General features: G+C 44.1%; 2 protein-coding genes across 2 annotated transcripts in view; one reads left to right on the top strand and one right to left on the bottom strand.

Annotated features, from left to right (window-relative positions):
- PSD3 (pleckstrin and Sec7 domain containing 3) overlaps positions 1-8168 on the bottom strand; it is a 115998-nt gene extending 107830 nt beyond the window's left edge. Inside the window, exon 1 of the mRNA XM_036402951.2 lies at positions 8060-8168. Coding sequence (XP_036258844.1) covers positions 8060-8080 — 21 coding nt within the window. The 5' untranslated portion in view covers positions 8081-8168. The remainder of the gene's footprint in view (positions 1-8059) is intronic.
- NIPSNAP3A (nipsnap homolog 3A) overlaps positions 1-25759 on the top strand; it is a 53142-nt gene that overhangs the window by 13852 nt on the left and 13531 nt on the right. The window lies entirely within an intron of this gene.

Genomic DNA, 25759 nt, shown 5'->3' with positions numbered 1-25759 from the left:
CACGCTTAAGGTCATATATTTTCTTTGAAAATGTCTAATAAGGGGAATATTCAAAGAAGCAGATAATTAAATGGCAACTTCTAGTCTGGAATTTTTCAGATTCCCTGTGAGGACAGATGCTGTTAAGACAGACTAACTCCTTGCAGAAGACCTGGGAAAAAAAGTGCATGAGAAAAAGCAGAACAGGATGGGTGCTCAAGCAAGAGTCTTCAGGGAGCAAGAGTCAGCCAAAATTCTGGACAGCAAGAGACCACTCATCCTAAGGGAAAACATCAGCAGGAAGGGACCTAAGGACTATCCATGAAGAACTGCTGGCTGGGACAGAGAGGTGAAAGAGTCCTCAGGCATGTCTCCACAGCTAAGCCATATCAAGAGGAAGCCTCAGTTTTACGTGCTTTCATATGTGCACAGCTCTGTTTTCCAGAGCTTCCTGCCTTCCCTCTCAGCCATACCACCACTGGACGTCAGCTCCCTGTCAGCAGGCAACAGCCCCTACACTGGAGCGACTTTTGGAGGTTTCATTGAGGCTACTGGGGAAATACTGCAGTATTGAGAGAAAGCAGAAAAATGCCTAGAAGAATGCCTGTAAATCACAGTCTACTACAGAGAACTTCATAGCCACACCTGGACCATTTCTAATCCCAGGCTATGCTTGGTCCATTATCATTGCTTCACCAACATCTCTAGCAGCAAAACACTCAATTGCCTGTCAGCAGCCTATCAAATACCCTGATACAGTGAGTTTATACTCTCAGCAGGAATGATCGACAGAAGGTTCCCACAGATTTTAAAATCTTCTCCAGCAAGTTGCAATGTCATGGGCAAGTCTTTACAGAATCCTGCATTGAGAGCTCTGCCTCTGCTGTCACATCATCCCTGAATGGCCAAAAGCTCAGCAAGCTTCACTGTTTTTGACAGGTCATACCAGTTGTTCTGAAAAGACTATGCCTGTTGAGTTTGTCTTAAATCACTTTCCTAAGTAACAGGATTAAATGCAGAAAGCTGGCATTAAAATAAACTTGCTAACTGGTAAAACCTAGTGCAACAACACCACAGGAAGAATGTGGGTGCTCACAATAAGACCACTGGGTAGGCAAGGGTTGTAGTGTTTAATTCCATGTGATCTCATAAACCATAGCTGTGTTTTCTTTATACCTCCCCACACTAATACACATTCACAATTCTTGAATTAAAGCATTAGTAAAATAATTAAAATTCAAAAGAATAGGAGCTTTGCATGCTTTAATCTCAGCTGGAGCTGCTAAAACTTAATGCTAGCCAAGGTTTTGAATGAGAAGAAATCTAAGCCTGGGTTTTAAACTAATTCCTAACTATCAGGAGTTGCAGGGAGATGTATAGAAAGCCAGAAGGTGGGGACGAAAGAATGGGCTTGTGTAAGAGCACTGCAAATAGCTGTTTTCCAGCAGAGAAGTCAGCCTTGTAAGACTTTTCAGCTACAAGGTAATTGTAGAGATACAGCAGAGGTGCTTGCAGTGACAAGGGGTCTGAAAAAAACAAAGAAAAATTGGTAATTCAGCACCTTTTTTTTTTTAATGCAACAGCCAGAAGACAACAGAAGAAGGTACTGGGAGTCAGCACCACACCAAAAAGGACATGGTTCCTGGTACAGTTTGTATTCAAAACCACCAACCACCTTGCAAAGCAATCTCACAGAAACCAAAATACTGAGGTACCTGACAAGGAGGGTGAACAAGCTCAAGGGATAAAAATCCTGAACAATATAGAAATCACATCCTTTCATGAATCTCTAAGCTGACCTCTTCCTGGGCATCTGCTGACCTCCATGACTACATAGATGCTCCTGGGCTAAAGCAGCCTTGAATCCAAACCAGTGCAGAGAGTCACTATTACCTGCTCACAAGGCTCTGGCATGGCCATGGTCAGGGGAGACCTCACACTTAGTACCATCCAGCCAGATCCTCTTGAGTCCTCACCACAACACACTCCACAGCTTACCCCAGGGGTTCACCAAAAGGCACCAGGGCACTGCTATGCCATTATTCCGAGCACTACAGGGTTTGTTTACTATGAGCAGCCTCCCAGGAAGCAGCCAGGCTGGAGAGAGCAAAACTGAAAGGGTGCAGATACTATCAAAGCTGCTCTCCCTGCACAAAGGCAGACTTCACAGAAGTTCAGTGTCTAAAGAGAAGCTCATTCAGAAATGAAGCAAAAGACTTTCTGCTTAGAAAAAGACCTGAGAACAGTGACGAAAAAAACCTCAAATTAATGCCTTAGCAGCAGTATCAAGCAGGTAAAATTTGTTTCCAGTCTGGTCACCTTGTTTTAGACCTGCACTTGAGTTTTTCTCCCCTTAAAGAAATGTTTGCTTTGTTGTTTGGTTGAAGTTGTTAGGAAGCAGTCAGCTGTTATACAGAATTAAATACTTTCTATTATGCAAAGGCGGACGCTGTCTGAGCTGTAACTGCATGGCTGTGAACAGCATATTAATTCAAAGTCTGTAGGATTACACTTTACCATTAAAGGTCACTCAGCATTTTCTATTTGTCAAGTCAGTGATTTTTGATGCATGCTGTATGGACCTTTGGATATCTATCCATTATTTCTAAGGTATGTGCAAGAATCAAAACAAGTCCTCTGAGAAGAAGACTTTAGCTCACTGCTTGAACCACTGTGTTCTTAGACATAACACACAAAGATGAAGAAAAACACCCAAAACTTTTATAAAGCCACAGTGCAAGTATATCCCTGAGTTATGTCAAAGAGCATTAGGGTGGGGTATGATTTAAGAAAAACTGTGCAAAGACAGCATCTTATATTCAGAGAATTCTGTGATGCATGCAGTAGACATCTTGCATTTACTGTTTTTGTTCAATCTGTTCCAGTATTTAGCAAACTGACAGACTGCTTCACTTCAGCAGGTAGTGGGCTTCCATCATCTTCAAGCGCCTCAGATGGCAGGACAATGTTTAGACAGGCTACAGGTCTGCTGTACATGGATTTCTCCTCCATGGAAGCTAAAATTTGAATATACCTAAATGCCTCATGAGCCTCTCAGAAGTTAGTTCTGTTTCTCTTTAAGCAACTAAATTCTTTGCAAAACCCTAGCCAACATCTGCTGTCCCTTGAAACTTTACAGACAGCATCCTCTGCCATATGCTGTACATTCTTTATGTCCAGCTAAATATACACTGCTTTTATGAATGGAGGGACAGGGTATTGGGAGACCTCATCTTCATTTTTCAAATCGATGTTATAAACATAGTTTAAGGTAGTGTCCCCAAGTGATTAAAATATTTCATTTCAATGAATGGTTAAAAAAACCAAAAATCAAACCAACAAACAAACAAAAAAAACACCCCACACCCAGCCATCAGACCTCTCCACACTGGAAGAATTAACATTTGCAAAAGTGTAAAAACCTACATTTTCTCTGTAGCAAGCACAAACTGTAGAACTACAACACAGCAACAGAGTATGCAAAAAAGGGGTATGCATTCTTAGACACAGCTTACTGATTTCATATCACATATTTAAATTAATTTTACAGCTTTCCCCTCAGCAGTTTTTTTCTGAGCCCTACCTAGATTTAAGAGAAGTTTTTTGAACAGAAATTTGACTGAAGTTTGATCTGAGCCATCTTATCTCTGGCACAATTAAGGCAGAAGTGAGAAAACACATCAACAAATTTCTCCTGAGCTGCAGGCACTGGGGGACTGAAAATACTGTTGCAAGACCAAATGCTTGCTAAGAAAGTGCACCTTAAGGACTGCCAACATTGTCAGGCAGCTATGGCTCCGCAAGTGGTCAGGAGCCAGCAGGCAGTTCCAGCTGTGGCAAGAAGGCAGAAGACATCAAAGATGTTACATCCCCCACAAGCAGCACAACACAGGCCAGCTGGCACTCTTGTCCCACTAGTGAGGAAGTTAATATCTCTTCTTTTTTCCTCATTAAGTCACAGCAAGTCCACAGACAAGACAGCTGATGACAATCAGAACTTGCTGGTACTAGAATTTGTTTCCTCTTGAGAACAGGGCTTCCCTGGGAAGCATTCTTCTGTTAGCACTGTTACGCAGATATATCCCAGGCCTAAGTGCATCTTGCCATCACACTTGGCATTCATTCAGCCTGGGAGATGCAGTTATTACTCAAATGACACTTCCCATTTGAAAACTGTTGTAAAAAAGTAATGAGTACACTTTAAGCCACCTCTTCCACTGTGTCATTCCACTCCAAGAAGAGAAAGCAAGGCCCATTCATGGCTTCTGCAAAAAGAGAGGCTTGTGTTATGTAATCTGTGCCATTAAGTTGTTTTCTTACTGCTCCCGAACTACTGCATCACAGTTTCAAGACAAGGGCCTCCTTTCAGTCATACAATCATAAAATACGGAGTTGGAAGGGACCCATAACAACCATCAAGTCCAACTCCTGGTCCTGTGCAAGACAGTCCTTTCACCAGGCAGCAGAAAGTTGCTGTGGCTATGACGTGACGTTCTCAGCAAGCATGGCAGTGACCGCTGTGTTTCTGCCCTGGCAGGCTATCCTCAGAAGCCAGCTCCAGCCTCGTTTCCTTTGGATTAGCCCAGAAATTGCAACACTGAAAATCTATGCAGTTAGCAAAGGGAGCCACACACTTCCCACAGCCATCACTGGTGGCTGAGGTATTCAGCAGAGGTAGAAATGCAGTGCTCACACTCTGATGGACAGCTTGATCCCTGATGGACAGCCTGATCCAGTGCCCAAACAGGTTTTTTTACTTACAGCATCCAGGAAGTACAGTCAATTCAGAAGCCATTCAAGCTTCAAGGGCTAGATAATACCGGAACTCCTCTGACTCCTGATTCAACCCTGTAGCAACCAAGCCTGCACCCAGAGGGCTTGCTCTCACCCCACCCCTGCTTTTAAGCACCATCTGCAACCTGCCTTGCTTATCTCTGTAATGAAGAGAATAAATGTTTGGATGCATTAGCATCACAGGAGTCTGTGGTCTCGAAGAGAAGCTGGCAAAACAGCAAGAAACATCTCAGAGCAAGGAGGAGCTGCACTCAGAGAAAGTATCTGGAAACATACTGCAGAAGGATACTTCAAACAGTGCCAATCCTGAGAGGAATGGAACACTTACATTCACATTGAGCTGGTCTCAAACAGCTTTTTCATCTAACAGAAGAAAATTACTTCTAACACACACTCCCGCTCGCCCCCCAATTTCGCATCACTACAGACAGGAAAATAAGGACTGGAAATAGTATTTGTGATCATGGGGTTTGACGGACATCAATCCATTTAGGAAGATATTCAAAAGTTTAGGACAGAAATTGCACAAGACCTAAATTTGTTTATCTGCAGGCACACTTTGCTGTATGGTGACTGCCCAGAGAAGAACCCTAGCACACATCTCCCTTCTCAGCCAAACTTCCAGAGGGAAGGAGCCACATGCAATTTTACAACCCAGGATGCAATGAACCACCCAGGTCACAGAGCAGGTCTTGGTGGCAGATCGAGAAATCCCTGCTCCACCAGAAGCCAGCTCTCCATCAGGGACCATTTGTAAGGAAATGTCCTTTCAAGGGCATTTGTAAGGAAATGTCCTTTCAAGGGCGGTGGGTGGCATGCGTCCCTGCTGAGCCCAGGAACATTACTCCCACCTTTGCTGGGTGAGCTCAGCAAGACTCTCACCAAACAACTCTAACAGCTGCTGCACCCTGGGGATCCTCAGCACTCACAATGCAGAGCTGATCTGGAGCAGGATGCTCTGACAGCCCCAATCTTTGAGTTCTGGCAGCAGTTCACAGGTTTGTCCAGCCTCAGCTGAAGAACAGCAGTTTGGCAGATGGCTCCCCAGTACCCTGGGGATGTACCCACCTAATACTATGCAGACACTACCCCCTCCCTCCCTTTCTTGGGCTCCCTTCACTAGGCCACTACATTGTGCTACCTCTAAATTACATTTAAATCAGCACCCAACAGTACCCCAGCCTCTGGCTCTCTCTCAAGACCCTTGCAAGTAAACAGAGGTTCTCAAAGGAGAAACACAAGCCTCAGAGAAACACATGCCTGAGAAAAATCACTCCAGCCCTCAGGTCTGCTAGTCTGTCTCTCCATGAAGCAGGGATGATTTCAAGCAATCAGCTCCCATGCAAGCACAAAGGCAGTTTATCAGCCATGGCCCAAGCACCCTTACTTAGTGCTTGTGTGGTGGCCTTGTGTGGTGTACAACTTGTGCTGTCTAAATGCTGAATCTTCCAGCACTTGTCTCAGAACACACACATGGAGACAAACGCCTGCAGAGATGCTCCATGGCACTCTTGCAGAGAGTCTGCCTCTCAGCCCACAAGAATCAAACCCCAAACCATGTCTTATATCAAAGCTGCAAAATCAATTGCCAGAGTTTCCTGGTATGATGGGCAAGAATAGAAAGGACTGTGTTGGTGTGGAGGCAGGGAGGGGAAGTACTCTAAACATCTATGTCCTTCAGCTATGCACCTTGACAACAGTAAAGAAGGATTTGCTGGAAAAAAAAAGCCACTAGCACACTCTGTTAATATCCTCACTGCTCTTTTCCTTCTCACTTTGATGGCACAGAGATCAAACTGAAAATTGAAAATTGGAAATGGTAAATCAAACAATCCACTTAAGCATGAATAGCTCAAGAGAACCACTTTCACACAGGTCAGTTATGCAAAAATTTTCTGTGTGGATTACGAAGTCCTAACTTCTTTGTTTCAAAACTTGTTTCAAGTTTTGAAAACAGCAGCATGTAAATTTCCTGGATTTTTTTTTATCATCACCACTATCACAAAGGATGTTCTCACACTCCCCAATGAACCAAGGCTCTAATTGAATGGGATCATTTGAACAGGGTCTCCTACATGGTTAACTTCACCTCTCTCCCACCAAAAGTATGCCCCAAAACTAACTCTCTGTCTGTGTAAATCAACAGAGCTAGGACAGATTCACTGAGCATTAAACTGGTAACATCTGCTGAAACACATCAACTAAGGATATGATTGATGAAAAAGCATTTGGAGTAGAAAGAGGCTTCTTTCTACTAGCTAAACCAGAAAGGCTTGGATGACTCTCAGCAGTCTATTACAATTGCTTCAAACACTGGGTGTGCAACCTCCAGTTTCATTACAAATACTGCATTTAACATTCTGCGTTAATGGCCCTATGCACAGACAGAATTAAAGTGTGACTGAAGCTACAAAACTAAGAGTACTTGCAGTTGCCTATTACACACCCAAAGCACTTCAATACCATATACACGTAGCCTTGCCTGACTATATACTAACTGGACCCTGTGGCAGACAGATAATTGATGTTTATAGCACGGAAATACTCACCTACATGGGAGTTAGCAACTTCAGTGGGTTTGTGTGAAGTTCAAACTCATTTCAAATATATGTTTATGTTCCCAATGAGAAGTGTAGCTCCAGTTCCCAGGAGCAAGGATGAAGGTAACACCTCAACTGTACAGGAGCATGCCCGGGTAGTTTATTATTCTACAGTTTTACACTTCTGGTGAAATCATTTCAACCCCACTCTTGCCCTGAAAGTGCAATGCTACTACTACTCAGCCAAACGCTTTTCTGACAACGTCTTGTTTAATTCAAGAATTTGGCTAGATTAAGAGAGCTCGTCAGTGCAGCAACAGTGCTGATGTGTTAAGACAGACAAGTTACTTGGAGACACAAGCAAAACGAACTGCACGACGTGCAGGCTCGGGGTCCCAGCCCTGAGTGCAGCTTCTCTGCTGCAGCTGGTGTCTCTCGGGATCTAGCAGTTATGAGCACAGAAGTGGGCTCCGACATTTTTTCTCTTAGGGCACTGTGAAAAGGACTTAAAAAAAAAAAAAGAAAAAAAAGAACAGAAAATAAGAGGGGAAAAAGAAAACAATAAAAGGAAAAAGGAAAAGGGATAAGGGAAGAAGGAAGAAAGAAAAGAGAAAGGGTAACAAAAAGAAAATAAAAGGACGGAAAAAAAAGGTAGGGGGAAAAGGAAAAATGCAAAAGTAAATGGGAAAAAGTGCCTCCGGCTGAGCGCAACCCCCGCACCCTCACGGGCATACGCCGCCCCTTACCGCACCGCCGGCTCCCTCCATCTCCCATCGCCGGCCGCGGCGGATCGCAGCCGCCCTCCCGCCGGGCCGCGCCGAGCCCGGCCGCGCCGAGCCGGGCTGTGCTGTACCGTACCGCACTGCACCGCCGTGCCCCCCGGCCCGCAGCGGAGCGGCGGCCCCGGCGCGGTGGGCGCGGAGCGGCGCGGGCCGGGCGGCGGGGCCGGGCCGGGCCCGGCGGGGCGGGGCGGTGGCCCGGCAGGGGAGGGCAGGGGAGACGGGGGCGGGGGTGGGCGCGATGAAGGGGAGGGGAGCCGAGTGCACCACGTGCTCCTTCAAAAGACTTTAAATAAATAAATAAATAAAAGGGAATTATTTCAGGATTAGCAAAGCAATAGAGTGAAAAGCACAACCCAGACCGCGTGCCCGCAGCAGCGGCGCTGGGCAGGAACACGAGCAAAGCCCGCGGGGGCTGGGACATGCCGTACTCTGCTCTTAAATCCCCTCAGCGCGGCTCGCAGTTGTTGGGAGATGAAAAAAAAAAAAAAAAAAAAAAGAAAGAAAAAAAAAAAGGGAAAAAAAAAAAAGCAGAAGCCGTTTTTTTCCAGCCCTGGGGTTTTCCCTCGCAGTACGCATTCAAAAAGCAGAAGAGCGCAGATGTCTTTGGAGTAACCCCATCTGAACACTCGAAACTGATTTTCCACTTTTTTTTCACAGTTTGTTGGAAGCTCTCTTGCATTGTCAGGTTTTAGAGCACTCAGCCACATCATTAGAATTTCTCTAACTAGGACCTCTGAGCCTTGTTCTTTTAAGTAAAAGTGGGGTTTTCCCTATTAAAAGCCTTGCTTTGGAAAATACTCCCAAATCTCATTAGCCCAGTTAGAGGAGTTAACTGCACAAGTAGCTGGCAGACTACATAAAGAAGGATGTCCATTTCTGCAAGTTCAGTATATCTGTGTTTTGTTCAGCAGCAGCTGAAAAATTCTTTGGTTTTAACCGATCAAGCTTGAGAATAGGCTTTCTGGAATAATCCCTGAGGACCAGGAATCACTGAACAGATTGTATGTTTGCTTCGTTCTGAGCATGGGTAAAAAAGAACATGTGTTAGGTGGTAGGCAAGGTTGTTCTCTAATGCTGTGCTCTTCTGAAAGGTTTTGGACAGTGCTGATGGTAGAAGTGCATCACCATGAAGTCACTGACATAAGTGTCCCACACCCAAACAGAGCAGTACCTCTGTGGCTGAGGAGACAGCCTAGCCCTGCCTTGTTCCCCACTGGCCTCACAGCTCAGTGCCAGAGCCACCCTTCCTGCCAACACTGGGCAATCTCAGCCTTTCTTCAGGCCCATGGGGAAAAAAAATCCATTTCCAACAGGATAAAAGTATGTCCAGGCATAATGCTTGAAGCACGCTGGCCTAAAGCTTTCCCTGTTTGGCAATAAGACAGGCGTAGCAGCACCATCTCTGGGCTCTTCCAACTTGTCAGGGGGCTCCACCCAGAAGCACCTCCCCATACTCTTTCAATAGGGTTGTGACATGCAGAGTTCACACTGCTTCTCCATGACTGAACCCACTATTTCTCACCACTTCCAGCTCCACGTTTACCCAAACAGTACTGCCCCTGCTTTACACCCACGTCACCTGGCAGCAGACTGCACTGCCTCTGTCATCTGGATGCCAATGGTGTACACTGTATTTCAGAAGGCATTCTGCTCTTTCCCTACCACCTCCCCTCTCCCCATCTTAAGCCTCTCACCTGCTCCCCAGTACCACAGGCTGCCTTTAACCATCCATCCCACAAGCAGCACAGGACCTGCCCCCTGCCCTGCTCAGCAGCACTCCAATCCATCTGTCCTCTGGGAACAGATAGGTGACAACCTGCCTTTCCATCCCCTGAAACAGATGGCAAGGGTCCCAAAGAGGTCTCTGTGATGCAGCTCCTCCGTGCCCATCTTCTGTGGCTGAATTGTGCCTGCAGGGCTGGGGGATGTGCTGAAGGGCTTTACCCCTCTTCCCCAGCCACAGCTGTGATGACAAACATGTTTTGGCCCCGCCAGGGCTTTGTCCCATCTGTCAGACACCCTGGGGGCCCTGGGAGCCAGTGTGGGGGCACAGACTGCAGATTCCCCATCTGTGCCACATCTGAGATGGCTAATGCAGCGGAAAAAGAAACCACCCAGCGCCTGGGTCTCTGAGGAGTTGATGCACTCCGCCTGCCTCTTTTCTGACAGGCTGAGGTCGTGCAACTGCAGGCCAGGAGGCAGCTGAGAGCAAAGGCAGGGCTGGAGTCCGGGGCTGGTGATGTCCCTTGCAAGGCACATCCCCTGCCCCGGACACCTAGGTGGCTGATGCAGCCACTGTACCCCAGTTTGGAGCTTTTCCACACCCTATTTGTGTTGAGAAAAATTTGACCTTTTCTCTGTTATCCAGGCATCTGGCCTGAGTCACACAGACATGGAATATATCTGGAATATGCTCTGTGCCAAAGGACTGGGAAAGGAGAGCATTTGCAGCCTGGGGCAGGATGGTCGTGCAAGCCTCTGCTATGTGGGCATCTAGCTCTTGGTTAGCTTCACTGCAAAGGAGGGTGATGGAGTCCTGAAATTGGCACAAACTGGTGTTTCTTACACCACTGATCATTGTTTTCTGCAGAAAGGCTATATTAAATCCTAAAACATTTCTCTGAATGGGCCATCAGCAGAGAAATGTGGTGAGGTTAGTAAATTTGTGAAGGAAATCCGTATTTTTGGTCCAAACGCTTGATATAAATTTCCAGGTAGTTATATTAAGAAAATAAAAGTCACAAAAAGCTGACACAAAACCTAGCAGCTTTCTAAGCAGTTATGAAATACATATAACAGTTAGAGAGCACTCTTAATTGTTAAAAAACTTAGTCATGAGCATACAGCATGTATCTTTAAACAACCCAAACAGAAATTTACAAAAAAAAAACCCAAACAAAAACTCAGAAGATGACAGTCAAGTCCAGTCTGTGCAGTGGCTAAGCTACTCTGAATTTCCAGCCATGGTCAGTGATGGGGAGCAGGGAGCCAACACTGAGCAGGTGATGTGCATGGGTGCTGGGCTGAGGCTGAGCAGGGCATGGGAAATGGGAGACAATCTCAGAAGCTGGTGGCTGCGCAGACAGAAGTGTGAAAGCAGCACGAGGGACAGCTGGATAAGAGGGATTTGTGTGAGAAGTAGCCGAAGTGCAAAGGGAGGTGCTGGGGGTATTTGGGGGAGTGGAGCCTTACAAAGCCAACAGTGCTCTAGTAATTCTGTCAGCTGAGATTGCCCAGGTCACAGTATTGAAAATATCAAGTTTGGGTATGCCAGGTAGCAAAACTGGTACGCTGGGCAAAAAAGTAGTTATGGCGGACTGCTTGTTTGCAAAGAGACTTGAGCAGAAAACAGGAGGTCAAAAAACCAGGAAAATGGGTACAACAGGCAGTGTCAAGGGCTGCCAAGATGTGCTTGTCAAGCAAGCCCACACTTGACCTCCAGAGTGGGAGCAGGGCAGCAAACCAAACCTGGTTTTCTGGTTTTTCTATAACACATGGGTCAAACCTGCTTCTGGTCACAACACAAGATCATAGGATGCTTTCTCTCATCAGCAGGGAAGCACCTACGTGGATACATGGATTGAGCATTGCTGTGTCAGTGCTTGTTCCAGCCAGATGGCACCAGTCTCTTCCCCTCTACTTTCTAAGACAAACTTACCTGGGTCAAAAATTCACAGCTGAAAATAACCTACCTCACTATACCACCCCATAATAAAGGAAAAAAAAACAAGAAGGAAAAATAAAAAAAGGAGTGTATTAAATTCAGTGTGCTGCAAAGAGTAACTAATGCATAAACTCTGTCATTTTTTGCCAATAAAGTTGCCATCACAGGGAAGTAGTACAGGAAACTCACTTCCAAATAATCTTTCCTTATTCAAAAGGCAGAAAACCACAAGTAAGTAATCATCCAGGTACTCACCATAAAATTTCTCACGACATTGCATTTCAAATCAAAGAGACTCTCTTTTGTCTTGAGGGAGAAGAAGGCTAGGGATATAAAAAAATAATATCATTTAAAAAGCCGAACCAGAAACACCACTATCTACAGATGGAAAGACAAAGTTAATCATTTACTGGATTTTCCTCACGTGTCTGGATTTTCTGGAAACAGCTGGGAAAACATTTTTTTTTTCCTGTTTTACTCAGAAAAATATAGTTGCCATTGCAACCAATTTTTTTCTGAATTAAAGGTGGAAAAGAAGCTGCAACACCACAAGGGGAACAGCAAACTTGGAGGTGATGTGCAAAGTAAGAAAACCAGCATGTGTAAAGATGGTAACCTTCCTATTACTTTTTTTAAAAAGACTCAGGTATAAATTATTATAGTAAACCCTAGGGTGACAGCTACAGCATGGAATGAGCTAGTTGACACACTGGCTAGCTAGCCAGCTTCACTGTGAGAAGGTGTATGCTGCAAAGCCATGACAGTATCACCATTCTTCACTTGGCTTTTTCCTCACAAGTTGCCAGGTTTGTTTGGCCTCATACCCAGAGCTCCTGGAAACTTCCCTTTTATGGGTTGACTGACTCTTCTCCTGCGCCTTCACTCATGGACAATTCTCTAGAGTCTTGCTATGGCCAGGAAACAATCCAGAGATTTCACTTCACTCCATCCTCCATCTGATATGTTCATTGGGAGGAAAGGAAATGACCAACATTCCCTGCCCAGGGAGCCCTGTAACTAGCCAGAATTTGACCATTTGATGGGAAATCTCAAATTTGTTATTCTATCCATCAGAGTTTGGGGATCTCCAATTTTATGTCTACTTCCAAAACCGGGGACTTCACAGTACCTCCCCTGCTGAGTGAGTCTTTAGAAATCTCCTTATTAGCCCAAGTCAAACTGAAGAACACAGAAAATCCTGCTGAATATGCCTGCTTTGGAAGGTTCTTGGTTACCTCATGGGTCTCTACTGTCATGTCCTCTCTTAATCTTTACACTTACTCTTCCCCATGTCTAGCAAATCTGTCACTTTGGTCTTCTCTTTAGAAAGGACTGCAGGGTCCTGAAATCAGCCCATGTGTAGGGGGTACAACCTTCTAAATAGGCTCCCCAACAAACAGCCACAGCTCCTGGATGTCTGTGTGGAACTGATGAGCCCACAGCAGAGACAGGTTATTAATCCTGATGTTTCCAGGTGTGTCATGCCTGGCCCCGTCTGACCCTTTCTGCTGGGCCAAAGGCAGCAGCTGTGGTGATTCACCTCAGAGATACCTTTGGCTGGCTGGGTGCTGCAGCTCGGCACTTGGAACAAATCCAGGCATAGTAGGAACTCAGTTTACCTCTGGTGGAAAAGGTTCAGGCGACGGTGAAGAGAAAAGAGCGGATTCTATTGTAGAGTCTTAATCCAGAGTTTTATTCCAGGATGACAGACCTCTGAATGTGGTAACAGCTCCCAATAGAACCCCAGGCCACATGGTCTCATCTCCTTTTAAGCCCCGGGGAAGGGGGAGGGGAAGGGACAGGTGAGGCACCAACCAGGTGTGAGGAGGGGAAGGCTCAAGGGATACAGACACTTGGACAGGCCAATGACCCCGGACCTGAGGGGCATCTTTTGAACTTCTGCCAACCACATGATGCCCTTGCTGGAATGTTAAGATTGATGGACAGCTCTTAGGAGGAGGGCAAAAGGGGGAGGGGGAAGATTGGCACACCTGAGAGGTTTGGATAGGTGAAACAGGAAATCACACTGCAACAACAGGTCAATAAATATTTTCTTTGCCAACTCCCTCCAAAAGTGGCAGCCCAGTGCAGCAATCATGGTGTAACCTAGGGGCGATACTAAAAGTTTGCCAGAGTGAAGGCCATGAAGAAGGGTTCCAGCCAGATTGATGTTGGCCATGTTCTTCCCAAGCATCTCCAAAAGTGACAGAGAAATAGCTGGTTGTTCTGGGGCTACCAAGCCCTAGCAAGTCCTGCTCCTGCTGCTTCCTAGCACTTAAGGTACAACCTAGCCTTCTCTCTGGATGGGGGAAAGTCCTCCATCCTACTCCCAACAGGAAAGCAAGAAGCCAGGTCTAGGAATTCAGGATACTTCAGCAAGGGGAATGCCAACAGCGGAGGCAGGGAAAAGGAAATTTCAACCAGTTCCCAGGAGCTCGGTGTTGTTTCTCTGTCTGGATCTTTGCCATATTAGATCATTAGATGGAGTTTTCTAGGGATCAAATCACCAAGACTCCTTCCCTTCCCCCAACTTGCCACATGGAGGATAAAGAACAGAATCACATTTGGGTTTCTTTGCAATGTTATCCATATGGCAAAGATAGATTGGCATTGGGAGAATATAAGGGTTCTTTCACTGTGTCATGGTTTAAGCCCAGATGGAAATTAAGCACTATGCTGCTGCTCACTCATTCTCCTCCCTTCTTCTCCCTCACACCTGTGGAATGGGGAGGAGAAATATATAATGTATGTTGAGATAAGAACACTTTAATAGCAAAAATAAAGGAAAATAAAATAATAATGGTAAATAATAACGTTAATAAAAAATAATCAAGTAATGTACAATGCAATTGCTCACCACCCACTGATTGAGCCAGAGCTCCTCTTCCTGAAACCAGATCATCCACCCTTCCAGGTAACTCCCCCCATTTCAAATACTCAGCATGACCTTCTGTGTGTGGAACATCTCTTTGGGTCACCTGTCCCGGCCACGCTCCCTCCCACTTTCATTTGCATGCCACCTCCCTGGCAGAGCACAAGACAAGGGAAAAATAGTCTTTGACTTAGGATAACCACAACTTGGCAAAGAACAAACCATCAGTGTGTTATCAACAGCATTCTCACACTGAATCAAAAACCAGCCCTGTAACAGCTACTGAGAAGAAATTAACTCTGCCCTAGCTTAACAAGGACACACTGCCTTGTACTGCAGAGCATGCATCACATCAGAATCATCAGCCCCACAAGTCAATCTGGCAGGCACATCTCCTCCAGCTTTTTCCCAGAGGATACAGTGCCTAGTAGAGAAGCAAGGGAATCATATAAGGAAAGAGACACCTTTTTTCCTCAGGCTGAAGCACTGAATCTTATGTTCATCTGTTGAATCCGATTATCAAAGGCCATCTCAAAATAAGTGAAACACCTCTGCCTAAGCATGGCTACTCTTAGGAGTCTTCCACTCAGAGCCCCATCTGCCATAGACTCACTGATTCCTTCTGCCATCTCTACTTTGTGCCTGCATTTGATAACCAGCTGGATTCATTAGTAAAGTAGCACATCTAGTCTATCAGCCACAAGAAAAAATAATGTTTTGCATAAATATCAGCAGTGGTGTTCAAAAGTGCATTAAAACACGCAGGTGAGGAGATACTGTATTTGAGCAGAAAAGAAATGATCTTTTACCCACCTGAACAATATATGTGATTCTACAGAACATTATTCTTTCTATGGAAGCCTTAGCTAGTCTCACAGAAACCTTTCTGGTCTTGACCTCCAAAAGGAGATGCTAAATACTGTGACTGTATGGTATGCTATCATCAAGAGAAGCATACATTTCATGCCAAGATATGGTGGCTTTGTGGTTTTGGCTTCCTTAGACCCTGGCATATTCCTGTTGAGTCTCCTGTACAATTTTCCCTTTTTCATGAGTGTCCTCTTTATCCTGCTACAGATGGTTCAGAGGACTGAGACTGCACATCAGATACAAAGTCAGTGAGACATGAGGGGAAAAGAACATTTATTCAATAGCCTTTTTTTTTGGTAGGGTAGTCAGCAGTTTTTTACAGGATTATTAGCATCTGGAAACCCGAGTCAGAGAAGGACTGCTGCAGCCACAATTGTGTGTCACACTGACATGCAACAAGCAGCCTTCAGAGCTGGGAAAACATAAAGCATAACACCCCACTCTCCTCCCCAAAATGAGATAATTATGGCCTGTAACTCTGGCATGTTCATACAGCTGCCTCTGGCTGAAATGCTCCAGTCAGAAACACAAACAACATTGCTCTCAAGAAAAGTACTAAGAAGATCACTTCCTCTGCTTGAACAAATCTGCAATGGGTGTTGACAGCAGAGAGCTAGAAATGGATGGACACATCCACATCCGTCCCCAGCTCTGCAGCGTGCTCACTCCAGGCAGTGAGCACACATCAGGCACAAATGACAGGTGGGAAGTTAAATGTGGACAAGCCCATTTCACAGGGACAGCGTGACTCTAGCCAGTGTGAACAGATCATTATTGGCTTTGGTCAGAACTGGAAGGACTCAGCTGGCAGATCTCTCAGCAGATTTTCTAAACAAAGGGAAACACCATTCATTCCCACGGCAGAGGACAGGAGCCAAAACTGGAAAAGACTCGAGACAGAAGTATCATGTGTCAGCCAGAGTGTGACACCAGAGACACCCACTCTTGTGATGCAGCACCATGGTAACAGCCATTGTCTGCTGTGCGGTGGGCTGTATCACCAAGCATGGGGGAGTATGGTGTTTTCTTCTTCTGGGGCTGGTTTCTTGGGGCAGCCTGACACACAAGGCTGCTGCACAGCCTACTAGGCTAATATCAGCCTGGAAGGGATGGAAATATGAAGGGATGGAAAGGCTTAAAAAAGTAACAGCCCTGAGGTGCCTGGGAGGACAGAGCAAGAAGGGAGGCATAGCTTTGCATCAAGAGACAGGAAGACTATGCCTGGCATCACAAACTGAATATGTGGATTCCGGGATTCCGGATTCTGGCTGCCGGGGAAGACTCATATCCTCTCTTCTCATGTAAATCTACAATTTCTTGCTTTTCTTCAAAATGGATTCAATTTCCAACAGACCTTCTTTCAAACTTTTCATCTCTGTCTCTACCCTCTCCAAAAATCAATGTCAGCATGCATCCTCTAAATGTCCACTGTCTCCTGTACCACCTAATTTCCTCACAACCAAACTCCACCTCTTGCTCCTTACAGCCCTGGCTCCTAGAGCACTCAAACCCATACCCCAACACTGGAGTTCCCAGTCCCCCTGGTCTCCTGCTCTGTAGCACTGCTGCCCTATTGGTGAAGAGTCCCAGCCCCACTGCCATATATCCCAAGACTCACACTCCTATCTCCTTAGCAATCATTTATCTTATTAGTATTGCTCTTTCCCCAGCTAATTGCTAATTACCTCCCTGCTGATGGCCTGGACCCAACACTTCATCAATGAGACGAGGGCACAAACTTGACATTTCATATTACTTGAAGCAGCAGGAAAGATGTAGGAAGTTCCTACCCGCCCCACTCTCCTTTGTTCCTACCATTTTGCAGTTGTGCCAAATGCCACATGTAACCAGTCGTATCCTTTGCAGACAGAATGCTCTAGCCAAGGAGCATCATTTTGCATTTCAACTTTTTTTTCCTACTTTTTTTCCCTTAAATTAATTGCTCTTGTCACCTTTGCTCCCCCTACTCTTTGCTTCAGCCTTACTCTTCCACCACCGAGTAAAGCAGCTCTTACCTGCTCCTGTGCTATAGCCTGCAGCATTAGTTTTCACAATTGCATATATCTTCCTCTGCACCCTAGATGTTTGCACTAAAATTCAGAGCAGCTGCTATACAGCATCTATCTCTCCCTTCCCCTTATTTCCAGAAAATCTTCACCAGAAATGCAGAAGGCATGAAATGGACAATGCAATACTCTAGCATGGAGATTCAATTTCCTCCAAAGCAAGTTTTATGTGAACAACCAAGGGTGTTGGTGGGCCTTGCCTATCATTTATTGGTCCTTATCACCCACCACAACCATTTGGATGCAGCACCTACAGGTGAAACAAATGTGCTGCTCCTGACCTCCTCAAATTCAAAAATCCTTATTTATTTTGTTTGCAAAATCTTGATTATTTTCATCCACTGCCATATTGACTTCTTACAATTCCATCAAGCCAGATTTACAACTCCCTAATTATCTCAAGATCAATCCAATCCCCTTTTTTCCAAGGGAAAAAAAATCTGCTCAGTTCCACAAGTATGTGTTCCAATCTTTCACATTTTTCCCCATTTATATATATTATAATTAGAATGCTAGATTTGATCGCTAGGTACAGAAGCAACATGCTATGTTCTTCCCTTTTCTTGACATCAGAAATAGTCTCTTCTGGCTTGAAGAACTTCCTGGATTCCGGTTTTCTGAGAGAAGCAGAAGATGAAGAAGTATGTATGGTGAGGAATGATAACTACTGAGCCAGTTGTGGGAGATAAAGACTTCATTCAAAGCCTGCTGGAATCGGTGGAAAGCTATTACTGCTTGCTTCAGCCTTTGGAGTCTCTCTTGGTTCTTCCCAAACCTTGGATTTTCAATGGCTGTCTTAAAGTAAATTTTTAGTCTGATTCCAATTCTACTGAGCACATTCAGCCTTTACTGCCTTAAGTACTAGTAGCAAACAGTAAGCTGTGCTCAGGATAAGGCTGTGTGCAAGTGTGTTCAAGTAGAGGACAAGGAATCTTAATTAAAGTTTTTCATACTGGTAGGTTTGTCTGAAGTCCAGAGTGCACACTCATGAGTTAATCCTCCAGCACCACTTGTCAAAAATGCAGGCCCTAGCAATCTGACTTCTCATATGAAACAACCAAGGTAGAGAAGTTAAATGACCCGATCAAACCACAGATGCATGGGAGTGTTACACTCAATATGAAAAGGCTGCTCTTTGTGTGGCTATAAACCAAATGTCTCTCAGCCAGGCGCCTCTCAGTCCCCACTAAATACACGGTTCAGTCCCACTGCAGGTAGTCACATACATTAAACTAGACAGACACACCACTACTTTATAAATCCAGGACCCAAAGATCTTAGATCCACATTCACATTTTTATGATCAAGAACTGTGTTAAATGCATCTACATTTGTAGTGGCCACAAAGTAGCCAGCCAGCCCAGCTGCTTCAGGAGTGAGCTCTGTGGAATGAGACATCAAGGAGGGCCTGAATTTCCCTAGGTTGCCTAGGCTTGTTGGAACTGCATGGGAAAAGAGGAGAATGATATTCCTGAGGCACTCAGGTTTGTCCCTTCATCCCCCTTCTTGAATGGGGAAAACCTTTCAATCAATGAGCTCAGATTATTAAACCTCACATCTTGGATTTGAGTTTGAGAGGATTTTCTGAATTGGATGGAAAATTTTTGTCTCTCTTTGCAAGTCAGTATTTGTAAATGTGTTAGTGTCTCCCTTGATACCAAGGGAAGATCACTGTTTTTTCTGTAGGTAAAATATAAAGGCTCAGCTTTTCCAAAGAACTCATCCAGCAGTTCTTTGGATACACCTATAAAAAGCAAACAGATTTGCACTGGATGTTAGCAAAAGCCAAGAGTACAATGGAAATTTCTTCTACTTCCCATTATGGGAATGTGATTATTGCTGAAGTAACTTACTTAAATAATGGCTTTGATCTCTAAAGAAAACAAACACTGCAGGCTTATGATGACACACAACTACCAAATCATCGGGTGGCATGACAGGAATTGTTTCTGCATTTCCTGCATTCTCCCTGCATTTCCTGCAGGGAATGCGTTTTTTGAATGGAACATGTACATCACAAAGGTAATATTTGTATTGAGGCTATGGACCTCAAGCCATACAGCTGCACTTGATGCAGCCTGAGGATTTGCGAGTACCTCAACAAGGGTTTCTCCTGGACATTAAACATTCAAATACATGGAAAGACTCATTGTGCCATGTGCACTGAGGTAACCTGGCAAAAAAGATTTTCAAAGGACTTTTATACTCTTTAGGAAGCCATGTTTGAAATTAATAAAGCAGAAGATCTCTGGGATCCAAGTGCTACTTTACAAGGGCAGGGGTTGGGTATAGACTCCAGCATTTTAATCTGGCTTAAGTATGTGGCTGCAGATCCAGCACAGGAAGGTAGTAGAAGTGAACAGAGGGATACAATCTGCCATAACAGCCACCACAATCATGGGTTTTCCTATAGATCAGAGCCCATAAAAGACCTGGAAGATTGTAGTATACACAGCACACAACTCTACCTACAATGAATGGATCTCAAGCCACCAAGATATTCTCTAAGACAAGACAAATCACCAGTCAAAAACTCCCTTTATGGAGTGGAGTCATCTTTAGGATATGGCACTATGTATTTCAAATGGGATTGCAGTGGTAGACTGGACAACTATGGGGAAACCTCATATGATTGGAGTGCAGTGGAGGATGAAAGCCATCCTGAAAAGGAGCAGAGTGCAATGCTTTTGAAGACTAGAGCATGTTGCAGTAAATAAGGTACAGTACAGACCACCCAAAACTATTAAATAAGTACTGTGTACCCCATGAGAGAGAACAAAATGCTTGCTAGCATTGCTCTTTACCCAAAAAGTTCACAGTTCAATCTAAGTGATATTTTTTAGAAGTTGATGTTCAACTTCTAAAGTGTTAATGACAAGGAAGCTAATAAAGATGCCCTGGAAGGAAATACTTGGTACTGAGGTTCTGTGGTTGCCCTCCTGCCATAGCCTGATACCCGCTGCCCTAGCTTCTCCCCCTAGTCCTAAAAGAAGGCAACATCACAGATGGGACCAGTCCCAGTCCTCTGTATTTGATCCTGCCCTTCAGCCACAAGGGTGTCCTCATCTCCTTTGCCCACAGTCTCCTGAAGCTGTACTGAAAGCACTGCTGAACACTGAACCGCAATTCAGCCTGGACAGGGAATTTATATTCATCAAAGACACACAAAAAAACCCCTCAACCAAAATCTATAAATATTAAAATATAAACATATTCATATAGTGTGTGTTCCCCCAAGGAGTCTGCTGGATCATGGTTTTTGAGGCACAGGCTTTCTCTTGAGTGCCTAACTTGACCCACACACAGACAGCAACAATTTGATTTAACAGTTCTTGTTTTAGCTGGGTTTTCTGAGAAAACAAAAGCTTATGGGGTTATGCAACCTGTTCTCTGTTTGTTCATCTGTCTGCTTCCCATAGCATCTTTTGAACTGGTTAGCTAATTTCAAACAAATGTAGGACAGAGGTCTCAGGGAAAATTAATTTAATGGAAATCAGCACTTTATTTATACTTGTTCCAAGGCAAAGACAGGGAGAAGTACATATCTTTGGGAAGCAATCAGTATTGGCCAGAGATTTACTCATCTAGGTATTTTTTTCCCTGCCAAAGGGATCCAGCAGGACACAAATGGGAGATGGGAAATACTGACACAAGTGCAGGAGATATGCCCAAAAGAGTGAATCTGTAGGAAGAGAGACTTCACAAAATGTTACCATTGGCAGAAGTTCCTTGTGATACATGTGCCCTGCCAGCAGGCAAACAAGGCCATAGTTTGGTGTTTCAACACTAACAACACAATTCGTCCCTTTCAAATCCTGCCTGCTCTAACTAGAGGATTCCTTCATTCTCTTTGCTAGCAGAGGGAAGAGCTCCTGGTTACTAAAGGGCAGCTCTTTGATGAACACCCGAGTTGCTGCCCGAACATCACAGATAAAAAATAATGAAAAGGTCAGCAGAGCTGATTATGGCACAGCATTCAGTTTTTTTCACCCTTTCCCAAGTCTGCATAAATCCCAGCAAGAAATTCTTCACGGCATATAGAGGCCAGAGATGCATTGCAATGTTTAATCTTGAAGCATCCTTTTGGTAGTCACTCAAAATGTAGAAAGCTCAGAGAAAAAGGACTGGCTCTTGGCAGTAGCTGCCTGTTATCAAACCACTGTAAAAATCTTTAGCTATAAATACAAGTTACTTTCTCTCAGAAATCAACATTATCTTAGACAAGATGTATGGGGGAAATCTGGAAAGTCAAGTAGTTAAAAAATGTCACAACTTTCTTTAGTCAGAAAAGAAAAGGCTACAAACCATTAAACATTACAGGAGGGTGATTAACAAGGATGTCAACACATGGGTAAACTACTCAGCATTTCGTCAAAGTGTTGACCAAGGTTTTACAAACTGGTATTTTTGGTCCCAAAATGTCAAATAATGCCTCAGAGTAGGGGGCAGAGGTAGGGGGCTAGATGCAGACCGAGGGGTATCTTTAGATTGTTTTCCCATTGCCCTTGAAGATGCATGGGTCATGTACATCTCAGGGACTGTTACTCAGAAGTTCATATTTCACAGGATAAAGATGCTAATCTAGCCCATACCAGTTGTGTGAATGCATGAACACCATTTTAACCATCCCTATTATTTTTGGGCCTGGATATCCTTCTTTCTCCCATGTAATCTTTTCAAATGTGTCACTATCTTAACAAGTGGAAAACATCTAATCTAAATTTCCCTTCTTGTAATTTCAGCCAGCTGCGTTTATCTTATCCAGGAGAGAAAACAGATTATACCTTTCTCTCCTGAAGCACTCCTGTAATTACATGAACAAGGATCATATGACCCCCAAGTTACCTCTTCTCTAAATTAAAACAACCCTGGCTTTTGTTCAGCATTCCTTGTAAGTCCTGCTGCCTGTGTAACTTGTTTGCATTGAGACAGGCCTAGCAGCCAGATAAAGCAAAAATGCAACAGTTGACCTTCTCATTAGACCTGAGCAGTGATTACTGCAACTACCAAGTGTGAAGAAAATGTTCTGGGCTTGTAGACTATAAATTTCTGGGACATGGAGCTAGAAATACCTAGATTCAAACTCAGGTTCTGCTCTTGCCAGTCTGTCTGTCAAATTGAATCCCAGTTCACAGCTCCTTCACTTGACAGACAGCTCTAGAAATAACAACTTGCTTTACTGAGCAAAGGATGGCCAAAGTAATTTAAAGCTGGAGATTGTGCAGATGTTGTAAATTCTGGTAGAAGACCTCACTGTTATGAAACACTTCCAAGTGGACAGGTGTCCTCTTTTAGAAGTTATTTCAATTTTTTTCTAAAATACTACAGGTGTTTTTAAAACTATCAAGGTTCTTCAAGATGACTACATCAAACCATTGGGATGTCAGTAGCTTCCAAGTAAACAAGGGGAAGTTCAGGACATCAGAATACCAGGAACCCCCTGGGTAAGTATTGATATTTGAAGCTCTCCAAGTGAATGATTAAACCAATTTGCCTAATGTTGCAGTGACCCATGAGTTTCCCAATATCAAGCCATCCAAGCCTGCTGGGAGGATTCTCTCCTTAATAGGTGTATTCCTTCCTACAAGTCGATTACAATTAACAGAATCCTTTCCAGTGTAGGTGGTTGTTTTTATTCTTGTTTCACTGTAGGAGAGATCTACATGGAATCACTAAAAACACTTACTGATGAGACTTTTTCTCCAGACTGGAACATTCCATAAAATCACTTTCCCTTAGTTGTGCTAGCTGAGAGACTCTGTATCAAAGCTTCATACACATTTCCTAACCTAAAAGATGAAGGATTTGATGTGTTCTGTGTTTAATACATTAAATTCTAAGAGACATGTCTCTTCAGAAGCATTCACAGAGAACACCATTTCAGAGCATTTTCTGAAATAGCATGGAGGTATTAAAAGACACCAACTTCATTCAACTTTTTATTGAAAGAATATATCCCACGTAAGTAGATGTAAGCAAGAAAAAAGAAGCTTGTATTTTTTTAAAGGGGGTGGACACTGATGTAAATTAACAATCCTCAGGTGAGTTAAGCCCACTTGCAAACATTCTTCACATTGCACGTCCACTCATTGCACTAAGCCAGTCCTGTGTGGTAGCAGGAGTGCTGAGGTTTAATCTCAGCTCCTCTGCTTAGTACCACTCTAGGGACTGCTTTGAGGAGAATGGTCACAGAACTTGTCTGTTCTGCTCCCAGTCTCCATCCTCTGACCCCATCAGGTTATTTAACTGAGCTATACCCAGCTCAGCATGTTTAACCTGTGTTAACCATAGCTCACTCACAGGTAGATGAAGTAGTTCAGCCTTCAGCTCTGCCCATAGCACAAGCATGCAAATCACAAGGAGAGAGACAGGGCTGGCACCATGCTGGATAGATGCTGAGGTAGTTGACAAGTACTGCTGCAAATTTGCCCTGTGTGATTAGCACCAACCTGCAGCTCATTACCCTAAAGATCAGTAGTACCTCCTGAATTTTGGCAAGAGATGTATAGCAGGGAACCTCTCATCTTGCAACACCAAGAAAAGCAAGTTTTTTTAAGGCTTGAGGGAAAAGGAACCAAGGCAGAAACAGACTCCTATTATCAGTGTTCATTTCAATGCAACTTCAGGCGAAGGAAGCCTTGAAAGAGGTTATTTATAGAGAGTGGAAAAAGGAATAACTTTTCCAGGTAAGTGGGACAAGGCTGTTTTTCTACAAGAAAGAGATGTTTATCTAAGCAATACATCAATAATTAGAAGAGGTGAGCTTCTGGAGTTATTAAACCTTGCTTAGAAATCTCACTATTTTTGTTTTTTCATTTTTAAAAAATCTTCTAGGACAAGACTGGCCTCTAGGAGGCCAAGTGCAGCCATCAGGGAGTTCCTTCATTAACACAGGCATTGGGACTTTCGCTGCAGGCTGCATGGGTCAGTCTCATAAGTAGTATTACTAGTATTACAGTGGGTCACAGAAAAAGAGATAAAGAACAAAATCCCTAGAAATGAGATGCTTATTATGTGCCAGCACTGGTGGATCTCCACCCAGCTTGATGAGTCTCACCATAAATGAGCAGTGCTGTCCTTAGACTTGGGGCAGCGCAAGGGTCAGTCACACCCTTCCCGCACACACTTGTTATGCCTGCAGAGGACTGTGTCTTTCCTCCACCTACGGGCTGGGCCTGGCATGACACTGCAAGGTAAGAAGGTGCCTTCTCCTGTCGCCTGTCTTACACTGGACTCTCTCTTCCTTTATAAAAATCTGAGGCAAGGGGCATTTTTGCTTGATTTTTCTATGACATAAGGCCTCAGAAAATTCGGAGGTTAGGAGGCACAATATTGTTCCTCAGCTGAAACCACTCTGGCATTCTCCAAGTCAAATATGGCCAGGTCTCTGTGTAGGAGACAGAAGAACATGGAACTAAGGAATGGTAGGGCGGCCCTGAAATAATGATCTGTGGTACCTGGCTTTACCTGCTTTCATACAAGAGATGTTAGAGCCTGTCATAAAACAATATTTAGCTCCCATCTTAGTTCTTTTCAAGAGAACATGGGTTCAGAATGATGTCCAGGAGTAGAAAGACAAATTACTTGTGGGTCGAACTGCCTTGTTAAGGTTTAAAGCTTAACATGCTTCAGTAATTTCAGAGCTAGTGAGAGGTTAACAAAGCTTCAGGAGAAGGATGTACCACTGATAGTGGACAAAAACAAAGCAGAATTTATGTGCCACAAGGACTTTTGGTATGACTCCTAAGATAAGGAAGAAACTAATAAAGGAAACACAGCAACTGTGCTGAGACCAGCTCCAACTAGTAAAAAGTAATTCTGGCAGAGGGAGATGAGGACCACCGACCAACAACCAATGAACTAAAGAAACCTATGGACTCAAAACAAAAGAAATCTGCGCATGTGAACTAATTATTATGACAAGAGAGATAATCATTTAACCAGTAGAAGGCATAATATTAATAAGAGAACTGTGTAACTTGTAGCCAATGAACTGTGATTTCTTTGTTTGCTAACTTGTACAACTGAAAAATTTTGATGACTGGGGAGCCGGCCTTTTGGGGGTCACCACCTAGCTCATACTTTGCACAAACTAGAATAAAGAAATAGAAATACCTTGTCTCAGTGTGTATGTATGTGCTGTATATGAGACAAGAAGAATACAAGTGCAACTTTGACTGAATCCTAGAGAA

Source organism: Molothrus ater, chromosome Z (assembly GCF_012460135.2).
Source record: "Molothrus ater isolate BHLD 08-10-18 breed brown headed cowbird chromosome Z, BPBGC_Mater_1.1, whole genome shotgun sequence".
Classification (NCBI taxonomy): Eukaryota; Metazoa; Chordata; class Aves; order Passeriformes; family Icteridae; genus Molothrus; species Molothrus ater.
The sequence above is the reverse complement of the archived record's forward strand: the minus strand, read 5'-3'. Positions and strand labels throughout refer to the sequence as shown.